This window comes from Sus scrofa, chromosome 7, assembly GCF_000003025.6.
Source record: "Sus scrofa isolate TJ Tabasco breed Duroc chromosome 7, Sscrofa11.1, whole genome shotgun sequence".
Lineage (NCBI taxonomy): Eukaryota > Metazoa > Chordata > Mammalia > Artiodactyla > Suidae > Sus > Sus scrofa.
Window position 1 is genome coordinate 60,078,050 of NC_010449.5, and position 21,041 is coordinate 60,099,090.

At 40.1% G+C, this 21,041-nt stretch overlaps 1 protein-coding gene across 17 annotated transcripts in view; it reads right to left on the reverse strand.

Moving 5' to 3' along the window:
- The window catches only part of NEO1 (neogenin 1), a 234,909-nt gene that overhangs the window by 13,066 nt on the left and 200,802 nt on the right, over positions 1-21,041 (reverse strand). For 5 of the 17 annotated variants that reach the window (XM_021099093.1, XM_021099085.1, XM_021099090.1 and 2 more), the window contains 10 exons: positions 19,743-19,838; positions 17,071-17,294; positions 16,850-16,988; positions 14,883-14,990; positions 13,230-13,424; positions 12,505-12,537; positions 9,487-9,555; positions 6,336-6,483; positions 1,761-1,999; positions 1,127-1,219 (listed from right to left, as the gene is read on the reverse strand). In XM_021099093.1, coding sequence (XP_020954752.1) covers positions 1,127-1,219; positions 1,761-1,999; positions 6,336-6,483; positions 9,487-9,555; positions 12,505-12,537; positions 13,230-13,424; positions 14,883-14,990; positions 16,850-16,988; positions 17,071-17,294; positions 19,743-19,838 — 1,344 coding nt within the window. The remainder of the gene's footprint in view (positions 1-1,126; positions 1,220-1,760; positions 2,000-6,335; positions 6,484-9,486; positions 9,556-12,504; positions 12,538-13,229; positions 13,425-14,882; positions 14,991-16,849; positions 16,989-17,070; positions 17,295-19,742; positions 19,839-21,041) is intronic. The other 12 variants (XM_021099096.1, XM_021099088.1, XM_021099092.1 and 9 more) reach the window with 3 other exon arrangements.

Consider the following 21,041-nt stretch of genomic DNA (forward strand, 5'->3'; position numbering starts at 1 on the left):
TTTAGGATTGAATCTAGGTATCTGACAGTGCTAACTAAGGCTTACTAACCTACTGTTCAGCCCCCAGCAAATAACTTCAAGATCAGATCATTTACTTGATATGGGGAGGGAGGTGGCTTCTGATCTCTCTAGAATGGTACAGGGGACCCTCAACTGGAAGCCCCACTGTGCCAGCTAGTTTAAAAGGCTTCCCCACCTCAAAAACAGTAATAAGAGAGAAGAAACAGTAGTTTGAAAAGAGTAATTGGTGAGTCTCATTGCTTTTTGGTTTTTAATTGTGATAATTAACTTATTTTGAGTTTCAAATATTATTGAAGGAGGAGTTCCTGTTGTGGTGCAGCGGAAATTAATCCGACTAGGAACCATGAGGTTGTGGGTTCGATCCCTGGCTTCGCTCAGTGGGTTAAGGATCTGGCACTGCCGTGAGCTGTGGTATAGGTTGCAGACAAGGCTCAGATCTGGTGTTGCTATGGCTGTGGCATAGGCCTGTGGCTGTAGCTCCGATTAGACCCCTAGCGTAGGAATCTCCATATGCTGCAGGTGCGGCCTTAAAAAGACTATATATATATATATATATATATATATATATATATATATATATAATTAAAGGATGTTGAGCAACTTTCAATGCTTGTCAAAGTGAGGCATGGGTCAAATACAGTTGAAAAATGTTTTAAAAACTCCATGCTACTGATGTAAAACTCCGCTAAAATATAAGGTCAATGTAATTACAAAGAAATCCACAGGTGCCTACTGACACTGATCACGTGTCAGGAAGCCTCAGGGATGGTGAGACACCTGACATCCCTAGCCGTAGCCTGGAGGCTGCCTCACCTATCCTGCAGAGACTCGAGGTAATTTTGAAGTGACTCGTTACTTCCTTAATGCCTGGGAGACTTGTGGAAACTGGCTTACTTATTACACTGAAACTAAAGAAGCTACTGGCAAGAATAAATATTAATCACAAAATATGGCAACTGTTTGACACACCTGCCTTCAAGGTGCCAATGCTTTGGGAGATTATTTCTGTTGGGCTCAAGTGAAGGCGAAGAGATCACTCATAGCTGTTCCCCAACACGACTGGACAGACTGGCAGCACTGGGGAAAAGAGAAGCTTTGAACTTACGCTGGGGTGGCTGGGTGTCAAAGGGCATCATCATTTTTGGTCTCATTCCCCGCCTTCCGGCCAGTGTAGACATGCTGTCCTCTGATTCGTGCCCTAGACATCAAATATGAGGCTGGTTACAAACATGTGCCCTAGGCCACTGAGCATCCTCAGCGGTACGACATTTCTATGGGGGATTCAGGACTCCCAGACAGCATAATGGGGACCAGGTGTGTCTGCAGGAAGTGAAATAAAGAGGAAAACGACCATTAGCGCATTACAGGAGTCCCTGTTGAGTCCATGCTTCAGTGTGGGTCTGTGAGGAAGAGCATCCAGACCAAGAACATGCTGACCAGCTCCAACTGAAGGACAGAGAGATGAAACACACAGACACGGGCCAGGATGTCTGAAACGCCCGAATGTCCAGCTGGTAGAGTGAGATGAGAGACCTAAGAGAGCTAGAAGACTGTCTCATCTGGGTATAGAATCTCACCTCCCTGAACAAACTAGCTATTCTTCATCAGAGGTTGACCTGGTAAGACTCATTTCTTTAAAACTGAACTTTATACCAAGAATCACCAGATTAAGGCGACCCTACAAAATGGAAAATGGTTTAAATGAAAAGAGTCTCCCAACATTTGGGAAAAACCTGCACCTCTATATGAATTCCGCCTTTGATGAATGTTGCTGTCCATGGAATTATCAACTGGTGTGATATCTTGAGAGTTACGAGGAATTGGCGTATCAGTCATGATAGGGTTTGGGTCTGGAGACTTATCGATGGGTTTCAGCTCCAGTCTCTCATGATGGATCCAGAGGTCTGGGGGTTTGACATCTTTGGAGTTCCCTTTGTACTTGTGGGAGCCATTCACTGATTTGCAAGCAGCTCGTTTCCTAGGTACAAAATAAAGAGGCATTTAAAAAGTAACTCTTGAATTTTATTGGTCAAAAAGTTTGGAATGATTAAAACTGCCCTTCTGGGAGAAGCTTTGAGCAAAATCAGAAACTACAAACAAACAAGAAAAACAGGCAAGAAGTTTACTTCTGCGAATAGTTTAAGTATGTCTCTGCTTTGTCCACATATATTTAGAGGTATGTACACGGGCATATTTGAATATTGCCTAGAGACTTCGAGTATCAAGAAATTAGAATTTTTAAAACAAATAATCTCTAAAGCAAAAGGTTCCTCCCCACGTTTCCAATCAATAGAGAAAGAATGACATTAACTAAAAATGTAACAATGGGGTAGAGGTAAAGTCTGTGGCTTATAAAGGAAGGAACATTTAGGCAACCCAAACTAGGACGACCAACGGGGTAAAGTTGAGGATGGGGATGACAGTATTGATTTCTCTGTGCCTGAGTGTCTACATTGAGTCACTCACCCACTTAGTGTACCTACTGTATGTCAGGTCCTGTGTTGGACTGCGGTAACCTCAGCACTTCTGGTCAAGTGAGGAAGACAGACACTGAGCTATTTTTTATTTTTACATTTTTTTGTCTTTTGTAGGGCTGAACCAACAGCATATGGAGGTTCCCAGGCTAGGGGTCTAATCAGGGCTGTAGCCGCCAGCCTACGCTAGAGCCACAGCAACGCAGGATCCAAGCTGCGTCTGTGACCTACACCACAGTTCACGGCAACGCCAGATCCTTAACCCACTGAGCGAGGCCAGGCATTGAACCCTCAACCTCATGGTTCCTAGTAGGATTCCTTAACCAGTGAGCCACGATGGGAACTCCTGAACTATTTTTTAAAATTCTCTGAGCTTAATGAAATGTCAGGTGTTACAGTAACCTCTTAATGGCTGGACATAAGGTGGACAGGGAAAATGTGAAGGAAGAAGAGACATTTGAGCTAACCTAAAAGGGATAGCAAAGAAGTATATTCCAGGCAGTGAAATAAGATTATGTCCAATCCCTGAAGCCGGGAGTCACAGCCAGGCATGTTAGAGGGACTGTAAGAAATCCTGAGTGGTGGGTGCCTATGAAGCTTGGAGAGAATGATAAAAAATGATGCTGGCAAGGCAGGCAGGGATTAGATCATAGAGGGCTTTTAGAGCCAAGCCAAGAGTCTCGTCTTCCCTCTATGAATAAAGAGAAACTCCTAAATAGTTTTAAGCAGGAGAGCAAGGAGATCAACTTTGCATTAAAAATTTACACCAACTGGAGTATGAAAAATGGATTTGAGGGGTAAGGGACAAAACAGGGGAGCAGTTAGGATGCAACTGCAATAATCCCAGCTGTGACCGATGGTGGCTGGGGACAGTGAAAATGGAAGAAAGAGGCAGATTTGGTGGTTCTTAAGGAACCAGAAATGACAAGACTTGGTCAATAAATGGATGTGGGATGGGGTAGGAATAAAAAAACAAGAGGAATAAAGGATGATGCCAAGGTCTCTGTCGTTAAGAAATTTAGTAACAGTGGGGAGAAGGAGGGTTGACAGAAAAGATTATAAATTCTGATTTGGACATGCTGAGTGGCTCTGAGACACTAAAGATGAAATATAAAAGAGGTGATTGGGTCTGAGACTGAGGCAAAAGGCCTTGGCTAGAGACAGAAATTCAGTTAGCTAAAATTCAGAAGTAAATGAAGCTACAGGAACAGATGTCACTAGGAGAGAGCACAGAAAGAGAAGAGAGTAACTCCAGAACAAGGCCCTACATACAGGAAGGTCTGTATCTGATGGCTGAGCAGACTGGAGGGCTGTGAAAGAGAACACACAATCATGGAACACGAGGGGTGATAAAGTGTCAGGAAGGAAGCTGATTGTGTTAAATTATTGAGAGATTAAGATGAAGACTGAAAAATTTCCTTGGGTTTTTAGCAGAGGCAAGAGAACTGCCAGAATTCAGCTTAGAAAAGATTAGCATGAGTCAGGAGTGAAAGAATGCCTAAGTACTCAAGAAATTTGTGATGAAGGGAAAGACAGGGATTGTAAGTGGTTGGTGGTAATAATTAGTATTATGTGTTGAGATGGAAGAAGCAGACTTAAATGCTGAAGGGACAGAGCCAACAGAGTGAGAGGTTAGCTGTGCTGCAGAGAGGGACAACCATACAGGGTCTTAGAAAGAGGAGACCCTAGGATCCAGGAGGTAAGTGGAGAACTGGTCTCAGACAGGAGGAAGTGGGGGAAATGATTATTCCTGACAAGGAAAGGATTTCGGATTTGCTGGTGGTGCACTGAGGTAGTTCTCATCAGTGGAGAATGAAGAAGCTATAGAGAGAGGCATGTGCTGAGAAACTATGAGGGGCTAGACTCTAAATGTTCTGTCAGCCTTGAGGCTGGAAGAGTCTGTAACAGCTACAACTGAACTGGGAGGTGCTTCAGGTATTAAAGAGGAAAAATAAGAAAAGCTCACACATTTTCCAATAGTCAATGGAACACATGGAAAGCAGGTTACTGGGGGAGGGGAAAGCTCTATGAAGACTTGACACAATTCTTTTAAACAAAGGGACTCATATTACAGGACCTGCAAATTCAAATACAGAGTACAGAGCCTATTATAACCTCAGTTTTCTACCTCTCAATGTGAAGACTAAGTACTTTTTAATTTACTTTGAATTTTAAATCCCCCAAGCACCAAGGACTTCTGTCAATTTTTTTTCAGATTTTTTCAAATAAAGATGTCAAGATTTCTGAAACTAAATGTAAAATCAAGTTCATAAAGATAAACAGGAAATGCTAAAAAAGAAGACTATAGAAAGGTTCTAGTGTAGAAAAAAATGTAATCTTTGAGGTTTTAAAGAGAGTGTTTTTTATAACCAAAGGTAGATAGTAGGGAAAGCTGTATGAGGCAGCAATCAAGAGGCTTATAAAAGGAGTCCCTATTTTCTGAGTAAAGTGATGCAATGTAAGCTATAGAGAGCTATTTTATTTGGGCCACAGAAAGATTAAAAACATCAGATAACCTATAAAGCATGACATAAAGCCATTACTAGCAGCAGTCAGATGGTAGCTTGTACTTGTCCTCTGTATTGAAAAAAAAAACATTTATTGTTATTAAATACATGCATCCTTGCCTTGGGCAGACCAGGTCTGACAATAATCGCACCGGCATGAATTTCTCCTTCTTTATGGAGCAATACCTCCATCTTATGACCTTTCAGGATACTGCAACTAAAGTTTTTTATTATCCATCTTGTGTTTTTGCTATTAGGGGTAATTCAAGAATCTCCTTTTTTATGGCATCTGTCTTGCTGGCCAGAGATATGAGTAGAATGTGACCTAGGGCCAAGGATTCTCTCAGGTTCAGGAGTATAGGAGGCCCTTATCAAGCACCACATAATGGAATCACCTTGCTATCTGCTCTAGACAATTAGCCACAAACCTCAAAATCCCAGAGGAGCTCAGGGCTAGCAGTCATCTGGCCTCTTTGCTAATAAGACGTGCTGATTATAAGTAATCCTTTCTTGTTCATTTAATCAATATATCTCCCTACCACATCCCTCCCCGACCACCGCTATGGTCCCAACTTCTACACTTGGTAGCACTTACCTAAAAATGCTCTTAAACTTAGATTTATAATTAGAGGCCTAGAGTCTCCTTCCAACTCAGCTGGTACTTGTGACACAACCTCTTGTGCATCTGGCTCACTGGCTGCACAGAGACAGAGGGTCCTCCAAAGGGGCTCCAGCAAGGCTGCACACTGTCCACTATCCTCTCCAGATCCATTCTCCACTTGGCTTTGAGACTTGAGAGGCTGAGTTAAAGGAACCATACTACTTGACACTCTGCCCCTGGCTTCCAGGTGGGTTTGGCCAGTAGAAGGCACAGGCAAGAGACTGGAGGATAGAAAGCAATTTTTTTCTTGCCCCTTCCTGCTGGGCTAGAGGCTGGCAATGGTTACCTACCTACTACAACACCTGTGGGAAGTCCTCTCCTGCTGCTTCAGATCTCTGAAAACAGGTCTCTCCTCTTCCCCTTTGAAGGGTGACCGCCTATCACTGCTGCTGTCCCTCGAACACTGCTGCCTAAGGCTAACCCCACCTAGGACACTGTAAATGGGCCCTTCGTTAAAGCTTCCTTCATCCCTGAGTGTGCCACCTGTTCCCTGCCTGGACCCCAAATGACACTAATAAGAGGAACCAATGTGCATTTCCTTTAAAAATATTTACGACATCTCTTTTCATGTATTTTATGTTTTAATTCTGTGTACAACTCCAGATACAGAAGTCATATAGAAGCAAAAGAATACATACGAAAAATGTATGGGCTACACTTGGGGTTCCTTACTTTTTCTGGTGAGAGGTGGTACGCCTGGTGCAGAAGATGGCGATGATCACGACCACCACGATGGTGATGACGCCAACGGAAACGATGATGACCAGCAGCATGTTACTGTCCAGAGAAGAGGTGGGGCTTCCGTGAGGGCTGTTACTGCCTGCAAGGGAAAAACGGTACACCTGTTAGGGAATTCTAGCACACAATTAGGTTACAGAACCTTCAGGTCAGTAGAGATACTTCTGTGAGCTCCCTAAGAACAGCCACCACTGTGCCTTGTATACAAGTGTCTCACGAACATGGCCATCTCCTCTAGATTATGAAATTCAGAGAGCTGAGTTTCCGCCCTATGCATAACTGCCTTGCACAAAGCTGGTGTTCAATAAAAGCTTCTCAGATCACACTGAACATTATGCTTGGACAAACAAGGGGTTTGTCCCCTGGTGTCTTATGTTATGCATAAATTCATCTTACAAAGCACCATTTGTACATCATTTACTTTTCTGACTTTCCAAACTATTTAAAAAATGTACATTCATAGAAAACAAAAGTTTCTTCAACGTATAGATGTCTGTGATCACAAAAAAAATTACCTGAAAAACAATGTCTCTGTTTTTACAGATACAAAGTAGAGTTAATTTTCTTACTCAGTTTCAGGAAAAAGTAGGTTCGGACATATTCATAACCTTGGCAAATATTTACTGAGTGGTTACTATGTGTGGCATTGTTCTAGGTATTAAGGATGCAATGGTGAACAACAAAGATGTGAATGTTGGGGTAGAAGTGCTGGGGAAAGAGTAGAGGCAGACAGTACAACAAACAAATAAGAAATTATTAGTTTGTAACAAGTGCTATGAAAAAATAAAATGAAGGGATATGATACAGAGTGAGTGGGTGGCTATTTCAGATCGAGCAGCTGGGAAAAACTTCTCTGAGGAGATGGCATCTGGCCTGAGATCTGGATGACAAGAAAGATCCCACCCTATAAAGACCTGGAGGAAGAACATTCCAGAGAGAGGGAACGGCCAGTGGAAGGAGCCTAAGGCAGGAATGAGCCTGGCATGTTCAAGGAAGAGACAGGGCAGCCAGTGTTGCTGAAGCAAAAACAGACATGTCAAGTTAGAAGGAGGTGAACAGAAAAAGATGGAGATGAGGCTGGAGAGCTGTGCAGAGGCCAGGCCCATGAGGACTGTGAGGAAAAAGATTTTCTTCTTTTCCCATTACTGTTCCCTCATTGCTTATGGATGAGAATCAGCTTTTGATCAAGTCCTTTTGTAATCTTCCTTTTATTCTAAGCCTGGATCTTACATTTTCTGAAACACAGTTCTTTGCTTTCTATCTCATTATAAAAGTTATGCATGTTCATATTATAAAATATGGGAAATCAGAGTTCCCGCCGTGGTTCGGCAGAAATGAATCCAACTAGTATCCTGAGGACGTAGGTTTGAGCCCTGGCCTTGCTCAGTGGATTAAGGATCCAGTGTTGCCATAAGCTGTGGTGTAAGTTGTAGACACGGCTCGGATCCTGAGTTGTTGTGGCTGTGGTGTGGGCTGGCAGCTGCAGCTCTGATTCGACCCTTAGCCTGGGAACTTCCATATGCCATGAGTGTGGCCCTATTTATAGTGAGGAAAAAAAAAAAAAAAAAAAAAGGAAATCCCACTACACAAATCTAACTACCATGGACTGGTCTGACATCTTTTCTTCTAGGTACTCTCTCTTACTGCACTAACAAAGCTGTATAATAATGGAATGAGCTGCTTTGCCAAGTAATGAGTGTTTAGTCTCTAGAGGTACTTGGGAAGAACCATCCTACCAGTCTGGGATGTTGTGGAAAAAATTCCTGCCATGAAGTTATGGCCTGGGAATCTGTGTTTTCAGAAAAGCTCCTAAAGTGATTCTCAGATACAACCTGATTTATGAACTTATGATTTAATCCAAACTATGCTTATTGTGGGAATCCCTTCCATAACCCTGGATTAGCTGACCTTCCACTTTTGAGTTTATGATTTTGTAGACTACATCTAAGCACAATGCTAAATCTGGGCTAATTTTGAGAGCTTAACAGCTTATTCTTCTACTTTTGGTTCAATCATTTTCATCCTTCATTTCTGAGGAAAAGATCAGCAGATAGACAACTTAAACTGTACACACTGACCTTCAATAAAATTAACATTTTTATATTTGGGAAAGACTATGGAACTAGGGGCCAACAATTAGGCCACATTAGGGCTTCACATAAAACTTTTATTAACCAAAGTGCTGAGCTACTGGGTGAGGCAGGCGTTGCAAATCAGAGGCTAGGGAGCTGGGATGTGGGAAGCAAGTAGAGGTGATGATGGTAGTTCTTTCCTGCATGCTACAGAGATGAATTTTCATTTAACTGAAGTTGAACATTTCTAGAAATTACTTTTGTGGACATTTTGCCATCCTGGATTCCCACATCTGGAATAGAACCCCATGCCTTTTAGGCTGCGGTTGATAGAGGAAAAGACACAACTGAACGTTAGAAGACCTGAGCTCGGGTTCTAGGGACTTCCATAATAAGGGGGTGGATCCAGGCACACTGCTTCTCCACTGGGTCTCTTAATGTATAAAATGGGAATAATGATACTTGTTCTCCCTGCCTCACACTGTTACCAGGATCAGATGTGTAAAAAGTAATTTACAAATGGTGACATTCTGTAGAGAAGTCATCCCTTTAATTATGAGAAAGCTCCAGCTCTTAGGATGGCTAGGAGAGTGGTAATAATTTTTTAGAATTCCCAAACTAAAAACACAGCACTAAGTAGTGTCGGGAGAAATTAATGATGCCAAAGCATTTCTTTGGCTTGTTCTAGAAGGCAGATAATCCCACTAGAGGGTTTATTTTTGAAAGCAAGATTCTAATTATTTTCTAGAGGCAGTGGGCAAAAGCAAGGCTTATTTCTTCAGAATTATTTTAAGTTGGATTTGTGGGGAAACAATTTTATTTGTGGATCCTATAATGAATGCATTTATAGTAATTCAGCAAACATTGGCCAGAACATGCCTAAAGCCAACACTAGTAAATAAAAGGAAATAGGTAACATGCTACAACACATAAGCTACAAGAGACATTTCAAGATTTCAAGCAAAACTGCATCATGCCCACAGAGACCAAAAAAGCCACAGGAAGGGCTTTACCGCTCATTGGAGGTTTGTATTCAGATCCTAAGTCTGGCAGCCGGCTTCCTTTTCCTGCAGACCCCGAGGCTGAAGGAGGAGAAATCATGTCAATAATGACTCACTCCACTGGTGTAACAAGTTCATTTCATAGCTAATGAGTGTTTTCTACACACAAAAACATTTCAGTTTATTCTGTCCATGAGAAAAAAGTAGCACATAAACAACGGGAAAATTTAGTCTATTTGGGCAAAGCAAACTAAGGTACAGCTGACTATGCAATGAGGCATCTGAAAGGCTGACACCCTCATTCCATGGCTATATCTACGGTGTAACTAGGCTGCCCCTTGCTGTTAAGGTGGGAACATACCCACTTCTCTAGCCCAAGAAACAGCTGCTGAACTACTGCTCAGAGCACCTATGGTAAAAGTAGCTTCTCTTGGAAAAGGAACTAAGGGGACCAGTTAGGTTAACTTCTGCATTAAAGAAATGACTCTTTCAAAGGATCGGCTATGTTGATGTGGCCTAGCAGGTGTCAGTAGTGTTTGCATTCTTGTCTCAAATTATAAAGCTGCCTTTCCAAATATAAGGTTACCCTGAGCAGGCGCAGGAAGGCAAGTGGAGGTTCAAACTGGGTGCTCAGTCCCTGCTCAGCCAACCTAAATGGCCAAAGATGAGAAAACCAAAGTCTTCTGTCAAGTGCTCTCAGAGAATACTGTCTCCTAATCCATTATCATGGAACATAACGAGTGAGGCTGCAGACCTTGGGCTGGGACCACCTCACAAGCAGACCTCAGAAAATACAAATAATCAGTTTTTTAGAAGTTTATATTGGTCTTGAACTCCATTCTTCACATTTATAGGAAAAGCTGCTTGAGAAAGCAAACACAAGAAGTCCTTTTCCAATAAAGCAAAGGAATCCCCCAATGCAAAGTCTGGGGACTGAAGGCAGTCTCATGCTTCTCTTGACGAGGCTTCAAGGACTGCAAAGTAAAGCTACTCCTCACAATTAGCAAAGCACAGCGATAAACAGACTGCCTGCCCTTGAACAATGCACTATTTGACTTTGGGCAAGTTATTTTGCTATTATTTTGGGGTCTCAGTTTCCTCACTGTAAAACAGCGATAATAATGGCACCTATTTCACAAAACAGTTGTGAGGATTAAATGGAAAATGAATCCTATAAAACATTTTAAATACTGCCTGACACACAGCAAATGTTCAATAAATATTAACTACCAAATAAATCTTTAGAGAAGAATATAATTTTACCCTTTACAGAGAGAGCATGAAGCTTCAAAAAACACTTAAAAAATGAGAGTTACTTCCACAAGTAAAGCTTGACTGGAAATGCATATACTAGATGCATCACTGTAAAATATTAGCACTAATACTACATACTTTATAAATTATCAGACTTAGAGGAAATTAAAATCTGAAGGTTTTGTATACAGTTCATTTAACAGAATAAATTTAGAAATGAAAACAGTTTATCTTCTGAGTTTCCAGAAGCTCAAAATCCCCAAAGGTAACAGAAGTTCTTGAGTATCCAAAAGGGCATATTCTAGAATTTAACTCAAGTATGTCCATTGTCCATACGTATTACTCTATCCCCTCTATCTGCTGCTGTCACTCCTCCCAAATGCCACACACCATATGTCAAGATTCCAGCTGTTCTTTTCACCACGATAAGCTGGGGGAGATGACGTGGCCCTTGAAGGCTCTTCATATTTAAGTGTACTAATTTGCCAGGGAGCCCACATTTAAACCAAACTATCCAGAGTAACATATTGTGTAAATAATTGCCAATGAACACACTTTGCCAATAAACTGGTTTAATTTATGCATTTCTTTACATTTTTCCTTTAGATTTAACCTATGAACAAGAAATTCCAAGGTTTAGCCAAACACCAAAAATAAATACAGGCCAAGAATTTTAAATACCAGAAGTGTGGTGTAGCTAAAAATTGCACCCTGGCTTACGGAGTGAAGGGAGGGAAGAACAATGAGCTCATTTATATTCTGTGCATATTCAGTACCATTATTTTTCTATTTTCATGGTTAAGTCAAAGGTTAGGGTGCCTTACACACTTATGCACACACACACACGCGCGCACACACACACGCATATCTGCAGCTTCTCCAACATACAACAGAAGGCTCATTGTATGCAAACATATTTCCAAAGCCCTGAAACTTGAAACCCCAAATTCTGAATCTTCCTTGCCATTAACCAACATCCAAAGACTCTGTATTTCTAATAACTACTCCTTAAGAATAAAAGCAATCATCCAATTTACTTTTATTGATCTTAGCATAGAAAACAGATACCAACTTTAGTTGACTTCCTAAAGATGGAAAATCAAGGTACAGTTACCTTTCCACCACTGCAATTATAATGAAAAGATCACACTGACAGATAATTTCAAGAATGGTTACCCAAAGGCCCATGCTTCCTAAATTTCCATTGTAAATTATTTCTATCCTCTTTTAAAATAATCAGATACATTTAAGGGAAGAAATGGAAAAAGAGCTCTGAATTTAGCTTATAACAACAGAATAGTGAGCACTAATTTTGTCTTTGGTAGGGTACATTTGTACACTGATTGTAGAGGGAGGAAAATAGGGTATTTGGTGCATCTGATCAAACTTTTCACTTAGAAATACTAATAAAATCCTAGATGCTACAAATACAACAAAGTGGTATGTTTGTTCTTATCATGGTCTGAATGCCTGTGTTATAGATTTTGAGTATCTTAGCACAAAGGATAGTTTGACCCACACTTAAGGCCAATCTTCTACAACTGCAAAACTTAGTTTTTTTTTTTTCTGCCAGTCTATTTAGCACCCTAAGTAGATTCCCCAGCTTTTCAGATACCCCAAGTGCCACAAACATGGACTCAACTCTACTTTGGCCAATAAATATGTGATTTTTAACACATGGTACTGATTTTCAGGAAAAACAAAAACAAAAACAACAAAAAGCTAATAACAGGTCACAAAGAGAGGAAAGGAAAGAGAGGCCATCTACTCATTTACCTTGATCATTAGCCATTTTATCAGAGGAGTCCGCTAACGGGCCAAGCACAGGGGAAGAAAAAACAAGAGCAAGGATCACAAGCTTTGAAGATGGGACAGGCAGATTTTTTTAAAGGAAAAAAAAATAAATAAAACACCACAAAATTCCAAACATGTTGAGTCTTATTTTTAGTACTAACAGAAAAGAAATCCATATATGGTTTCCATGTTTCCACAGACTCCGTCCCCAACTTATTTTTATTTCTAAGCATACTTGGTTCAATATTTTATCTTCACTTTCTTATCTAGAGTTTTCTTTAAAGGGCCCTTTTTAGTCTCTTTCTCTCTACAAAGGTCTATGAATAAGCCTTTCAGGATAAGAGCCTACATGTGTTGAAAGACAATCAGCCATCAGAACAATATGCTACTACTACTCTGTATGGGAACCAAGAGAATCACACTGATTTGACTGGTAAAAACTTTTAGATCACTGCAACTCACATGCCTCAAACAGCCTGGAGTCAAAGTTCCCTTACAAATGATACGGTTAGGTTAGTAACCTGGACAGCACTGCTCTGGTGGTCAGTGGGTGGGGTCATGTTGAGATAAATGCTCACACTGTGGCTCCTAAGCACACCATCAGGATTTCTTGTATTATCCAGAGTCTACATGCTAAAGTGATATGTGCACACATAGCCCCATTCAAGAGACACACAAGGAAACACCTGGTTTGGGGGGGACTTTACCTTTGGGTGTTCTGAACTGGACAGCTTCAGACATGGGCCCCATGCCCTTTGAGTTCCGGGCTTGGATTTTGAAGTAGTATGGTGTGTCAAGTGTTAATTCTTGTATCTGGTGAGTCAGCCTGTTTCCCACAACAGGCTCAATAACCCAGTCGTGTATCTCCGCATTCACATCTGTACTGTAATATATGATGTAACCTATCCAAAGGAATTCATAGGAAAAAAACTTATTCCTACTTTTCCTTTTGCAATCAGTAGGTCAATAAAGATTTATGTTACAGCATACACAAGTAGAGAACCACTTACAGATTAAATGAGCAATGGTAAAATGCATTCAAAATGCTACATTAAATATAATATAGAGAAAACTGCAATTTCAACAGTGCTGGACTGTAAGTTATCATCTATATTGGCAGTTGAAGTAATAAAAGTAGTTAAGGTTCAAATATAGGGTTAAGTACTCTCATAAGCTAAGAAATAACATAAGGAAAATAATCTAATCGTTCCAATATCCTATACTTCTGGGGTCTACAATTAAGGTAACAGAGCTTTGACAACCAGGAGTGACCTGAAAATGCTATTTTAACTTTTACAATTTGATTTCCCAGGAGAAAAACTCCTAGGAGATGGGCAGCCACCTTTGCTAAAGCTCTCCCAGACTTGGGATGGGTGAAGTCACAGTGAAACGTCACCTGATATGTCCACCAGAGGGCACTCAATCTCCGTGGCTGAAGCAGGAAGAACCACAACCACAAGCCTACCTGACCTACGCAGTGCAAAAATGAACTGCATTAATACTGGTTTTTAGGAACAAAACAAAATGTAATCCGTGCTAAGTCATGCTTGATTTCTTCACGTAAGAGGCAAAGAAAAAAAAAAAACAACAGACATAAAGACCAGGGATTTATGGAAAGGGATTCTTACTGAAAGCCAAGGCAGGACAATGCTGTGAAATAACTTGTTTCCTCAGGCTGCCTTATTCATATACAGGAACTTTGGAAGGTGAACTCCTGCTCCTCAGCATACACCTACCTGGAGCAGAGGCAGGTTTTCCTCCCTGATGTGCTGAGGAAGGCACAGTACCCTCTACTCTGGAAGTCCAAGGAAAAAATTCAAGGTCCCTTCAAAGGCCTAGGCCAACTCTAGTTTTAAGAGCACAGGAAGCTGAAGTAGCAGGTCTGGGTGAAAAAGACACTAAAAGCCCTAATGGGTTTTTTTGGGGTGGGTGGGTGGGGCCTTCAGGGTGAAAAAGCTGAATTTATATTTATTGGGTATTACCCTGTAGAATTAGGCAAGGCCTTTAATTCCAAAACTGGTCATCTAGTCAGAGACAGAGAACAACAGCTTTCCTGAGAAAAATAAATACATCCCTAGGTTCCCACTATGGCCAAAGGCTGTCCAGGGTGACCTATGCCTATGAGACTTTCATGCAACGTGGGTCAGGACAGCCAGCTGGCAACTTATTTTTATGTCACTATGGGCAAACAGCAACCCCTTGCTCCACTTTCAAGGACCATCAAGACCCACAGCACCTCATAAATGGCCACGTCAACCTTCAGATCCCTTTATGTCCCAATAACAAGGCACTCTCCTGGAACGCTTCTGCCAGGCAGCAACAGGGAACAGACATACTCCAAGGAATCTTAGGCCTCTTACCTGTAATTTTGCCATTGGCTTCAGAGGGAGGCTGCCAATTTACAATTATGGTCCTAGGTTTTCCTTCTTTACTCACAACTGTCACATCCTTGGGTGGAGAAGTAGGAACTACAAAATAACAATACTTTCAGTAATTCTGGTCCATTTAAACTTAATTCACTGTTTCCTCAATCCTTTTCATTTATAAGGCACAATAAAAGGTACAAGGCAGAAAAGATAAAGCTGCGTGGCTTTAAAGAACTCATCGTCTATCCATAAATAGCTCTAATAAAAAGGAGAATATACAAAGTACCAAAGAAGAAAAATCATACTATGAGTTTACAGACTAGGGAGCCCAACTGGGGGTCAGGGAAATATAGGATTTTAGGGAAATCAAAAGACATATGCAGTCCCTGATTAATAGATCAGGATACTGACAATGAGAAAAATTACATAATGTGCCAAGATGACAGTTTCCCTGCTAATTTGGATTACGTTGTTAGAATATTTTTAGGTGTAAAATAACTTTCTCTCCAAACCAAATACAATGTTTGAAAATCCCTATTCACCTGAAGAAGAAATGATTTACAAATTTTTTATGTTAAATGTGCACTAAAAAGATACTGCCAGCTATCAAAGGTTACTGCTTTGCTTACAAGAAAGAAAAAGCAATGAAATAAAAATGATAGTACATCTGTGCTTCCGTAGTATGGCTGAAAACTTATACTGTATGAGCTGGGAAATGAGTGAGTTAAGTATATCCTTAAATTCACTCTTCTCTTCCTAAAATACTGGAATTTTCCCAGTATAAAATGGAAGGAAGCCCAGTGAAATGCAAACTCCTAATGGAACATCATTTATTAGCTAATGGGCTAAAATGAAAGCAAAAATATATTCTTAAAACTGGCAAAGAAAGCAAACTCAAGGCCTATTAAGCTTTTGTGCACCGTATTTCTTTCTCTCCAAATCCATCTCTTTTTCTCTGCAGAAATTCAACCAACTGTGTAGAAAGTAAAAAGACATTGGGCCAAATCCAGTCTGGGGAGATTTCATAGCTCCATTTTTCATTATTTATATAAAAGAGAGGAAGAAACAGGTGGATGGAATAGACAGCCTCCCAGCAGTTACAACCATCCCCATACTAGGGAAATAAAAGGTGCAGAGGTAGGCCTAGAAGTGAGTGAAAAGCAAACAAAATCTTAAAATTGGATGGCTTGCTTTCCTCTTAATTTGCTTAGTGCTTAGCTTTTTTTTTTCTTTCATGTTTACTTACAGTCAAGAATTAATAATACTCCAGTAGGATATTTTTATAAGACACTTACTTGTTTGCAAGAAAGCTGCTAGGGCAGCTTTGGGGGGCCCTGTTAAAGTGCGGAGGCTCTAGCAAGCATGGCACTGGCGGCTGCTTGGTGAAGCGCAGGTCACTTCATCTTTTTTATCTCAATTTCCCAGTAAGGCAAGATTAATGACCATGATCCCTTACATCTATACTGTGTTTTATAATTTACCATGGGCTTTAATTATAGGGTACTTTATTTTACTCTATGAAGTAAGAAAGGCAAAGATTGCCCCTTGTTTATAGATGGAAGAAACAGATGCAGATGGGCTGGATGACTTGCTTATGATCACACACTCAGTAGACAGTTAACCTGGGATTGAACTCAAGTCTCTTGATTCCTAAAATCTAGCATACTTTGCATTACACTGTCCTGTTATTTGCTAATGTTCTTGTAAAATGATGAAAAAGCATAATTCATCAGCTGAAAAAGCAAACACCTAACTCTAGCTGTAGTTGATTGCTATGCTCCGTAAATAGGTCAATTAATACACTGAATTCTTTCATGCACTCAATTCTGGGTAGTAAAGAGAAGTGATGAGAAGTCTCAGGACTTGGAATGTGGCACAACATGAGCACAGACTTTCCTTAGCTTTCACATCTTACAAAGAGATGAGATGCCATGTAACATAAAAGTTCTGACAACACATACCTAATTCAAAAGTGGTCCCATGGGCTGTCATACTCCATGTGCTTGACCTTCGACCTTTGGTCACCATCACAGAGAATTCATAGAGTGTATTTGGTTTTAAACCAGTCACCAAATAACTCAAAGTTGTTGCATTAGCATTCTGGAAACATATGAATTAGGAACTTCAGAATTAGAAAACATCAATAATTAGTTTTTCTTACCCAGAGCAAATGTGCCAGTACCTTGTATTTGGTGTTTGCTGGGATGTTGGTTTTCCATCGTACTGTGTAGTACCGGGAGTCTGTAATCTTCTGGTGTTTGGGCAGTGAGTTGTCCGCCCACGTGATCCTTATGGTGTCATGACTCAGAATGGAAGCCTGAACTCCCACTGGTGGCATCATGGGAGTGGGATCTGGCACTGGAGTGTATGGAGCATTAATAACAAATAAATCAACTTCAGAAGTGTCTGGGTAAAAAGTAATTAAAAAAGGGAAGTGGCATTTTAACATAAACAAAAATAAAAGAAAAGGGAGATGCAGGGTAATATAATGAAATGAAAGGTGAAAAACGGAGAAAGAGAAAGAAAATCCGGAGTTAATAGATAACCACCATTCATTTAAAAGAATATGTCCACTTGTGTTCTTTCAGGAAAAATTTGCAGGAAAGCATCTAGAGAAATAGTAATTACCTCTTTTTTCCTACTATATTCTGTATGTATATTGCATGGGTATATGAAATCTGGTAATCCAGTGATTATATTAATATATCATACTTGAATTTTCTTTCTCCTAAAACTTTTTCTTTAAATCACTTGAAAATTTTACTTCTTGTCCAAAAAGGATCATGTAAAGACAAAGCTGCCTTTAAAATCAAGGGTATAATTTCTGAACAAATAACACAAACCTTATGATCTGTTTTGATATTTCAGTGAATGTGGTTTAATTCCTGGCTTATCAAAGTGTGTCACTGGACATTTATAAGTCCTAAAGCCTGAGTTCTAAATGTCAACTGAGCTTGGCCTTGGAGGAGTTTTGGGCGTATCTGATACCCACTCAAGGTCCAGTTCAGATATGCTGATGTCTTGGGTCTAAAAGCAGTACAGCAATATGGCTCATACCCAATTAAAGCAAAGGGAACTCAAGGGCATTGCCCTTCTTAGAGAAAAAGTAAACTGACACCATTCAGGAATATCTTCTACACTTTCTCCAGGACACTCAGAGAACAACCCCCTTGAAGAACCCCAATCAGTTATGGGAAATGCCATCCTTATCAAGGACACAGCCTTAAATGTAACTTAGAAATCAGAGCACTTATGTGATAGCAAGGGAAGTCTATACTCATGGGCAGTCCTGTGCCATATGCAACAGATGCATTCTCTAAGCATCACTCTCAAGACAAAGGCCACAATGAGCACCAAGGTAAAAAGGTCCAGGGCAATACGGCAGCATCCATCTGCACTTTGCCAACTCTTGGTCATTTTCTAAGCATACACACACTGATTTATTTTAAGTGAAGCTTTTACAATGGGTTTCCCACATAGTTATGGTGACTAGTCCTTCCTAAAATCTGAAATGGCATGGCCTTGTTTATGAATAACTGCTAAGCTAAAGTCAGAGTCTCCATTTGTGTATTTCCTACACAATGAAGACTAAAAATAACAAGAGGAACAGCACACATTATAATCAAGGGTTTTGTTCAAAGATCAGGACACATACCAATTAGTTACTGAAAATGCACCTTCAGTGCAAAAATCATTAAGACTTCTTTGAGAATTTTTTTTCTTATTCGTAACAACTCTTGGAAAAGATAACCAGGTTATATGACTTACGAACATTTCTCCTGTGTATTTCTAGCCAGGTTATATTCTGAAGTCACATAAAAAAAATAATTCCAAATTTTATTTTTTCTATTATAGGCTGATTTTTAAAAATATCACACTACTTATTTGAATATCCTTTCTCATCTTACTTTTTTTTCGTTCCTGAAATACCAAAGCTATTTTTAAAAAAACTTATAAATTGTAAGCACACAGGAGCGGAAGACAGGACAGAACTATCAAATATGTAGTAATGATATTGGTCTTGTTAATAAGTAAAAGCATAAAAAAGGGGACAGAGATTATTTTTTTAAAAAAGAATAATGCCAAATCCATAATATTATGCTAAGTATCCAGAATACATAGTAGCAACAGATTAACAATTTTGAGAAACAAATGGAAATGAGTATTTCTAAAAATGATACAGTCTGGTTTTCAGTACAAAAAGTTTACAATTCTAATACATTCACTTCCATAAATCTTCTCATTTAGATCTAAATCATGTCTTAAGTATCTACAGAAATTTTACATTATTATTTTAAAGAGATTTTAAATAGTTAACTTACAAAGAAATAATAAATATTTGGATTCTTTTGTAACATATGTACAGTTGATCAAATGGATACAGTACATACAACTTTATACTCTTTATACACACAAAGCTTGTAAAAAGCACACAGAAAAATACTTTCCCAACTTACTCAGGAGACTAACAGAGAAAATGCTGGATTCACCAATCATATACATTCATTCTCTCAGTAACCAATAGAATTCCCCCAAAGATATGGAGATCCTTTCCTTTTTTTTTTTTCACTCGTAACTCACATGACCAAAAGATGAATTCTCTCACAACTACTGCTTTCTAGATCCTGACATATTAAAAATACACATTTACATAGATTTGTTTACATGACAGGATTAATATTTTCTAAAAAGCAAGAGGGATTAACAGAATTTTCCATATTGAAAGCTCATTATTTTCCTATTTGAAACCTGCTGTACCCTAAACTGCCGTATGCTTTTCCTGCCACTGATACGTCTGGGTCTACTTAAGTTGCTGGAAAAAAATGAAGACTAGAGATGGACAGGATACCCTACCTGTGTGAGGTCTGGTCACAGCACTCTCGTACAGGGGGATGCCTTCGCCCACATTGTTAAACGCTTTCAGGGTAATCACATAGTGAGAGCTGGGATCTGAAGGAAAGAAACAAGTAGAAACAAAAAAATTCTCACTACAGAATTTGAAAATTTCACAGGTAACTGTGCATAATCTTATTTGCAAAGGAAGTCAGGAAAGAAGATTTAAAAATTTTTTATGTGGGATTATTCTGGGGTGTGGGGAGATAATGGAGATGGTAGCATAGAGAATACAGAAAAACTGGCTTGGATCGAATTTCTGGAGTTAGTCCCAGGGGTGAGGTTGACTGTTCCTGAATCCTCTCTTGGCTTCAACTAATTAATGGCTTAATGATGTTACTGTATAGTGAAGAGATTGGATTAGAATGAAAAATTGGATTTTCCTGTGTTGGAAGCCCATATGTGGAGCTTGGAATTAAACAAATCCCTTTCCTTCTCAGGAGGAGGATGGCAACCAGAACATCCAAGCCAGTGTGAAGCAGGAGAAACTGTTAACTCAGTAACTGCTGCATGTCTTTAACTCTCTGGGGAGCCTCCAAATCCATGGATGCCACCCTCACCCAGCCTTCACGCAGAATTCTTGGCTGGAAAAGACAGGGCCCAGGATTTCAAATGGCTTGGAGGTGATGCTGCAGGAAATGTTAAGACTGAAAGACTCCTCCAGGTGACCAGGTAAAATGCTGCTAGTTAGACGTGGTGAAAAAGGGGGGTATTAAACAGTTGGAACGGTGTTCATTCTTCTACTGGCTAAGGGACATTAGGAAGACTACTTCATCACATTTCTGATCCGTGCAAGGTTTAGTAGAGGTATTTCAAAGGTCTAGCTTCAGAAATGAAGGCATGTGCTCCACCAAGGTGTGGCAGGGTGAGGATCTGACCCATACCATTCACTTCTGGCAAAGGTGGGCAGCTTTCCAAAGGGGCCACATCTCAAATGGTCTGCATTACATCAAAAGCTTAAAACAGCTGCTTTGCTTGGTGGTCCATTTTCTACATACCAGTAAGTACTACATAAAGGCACCTGGTCCTTCAATGTGAGAAAGAACTGACAACAAAGGGAATCGACAAAACTTAGTGTTTGACTGTCAGGAAAAGAGGCTGATTTGAGCAACACTGTAGATGGTGATGTCAATCACTGAGCTTGGGGACAGAGGCTGAGCAACCATGACATAAATTTTCCAGACATGGCCGTAGGCCCCCTTCTATTCCCACTCTTCACGCTCTCTCGATGTGCCTTCACTCACTTCCTTGGCTGGATTA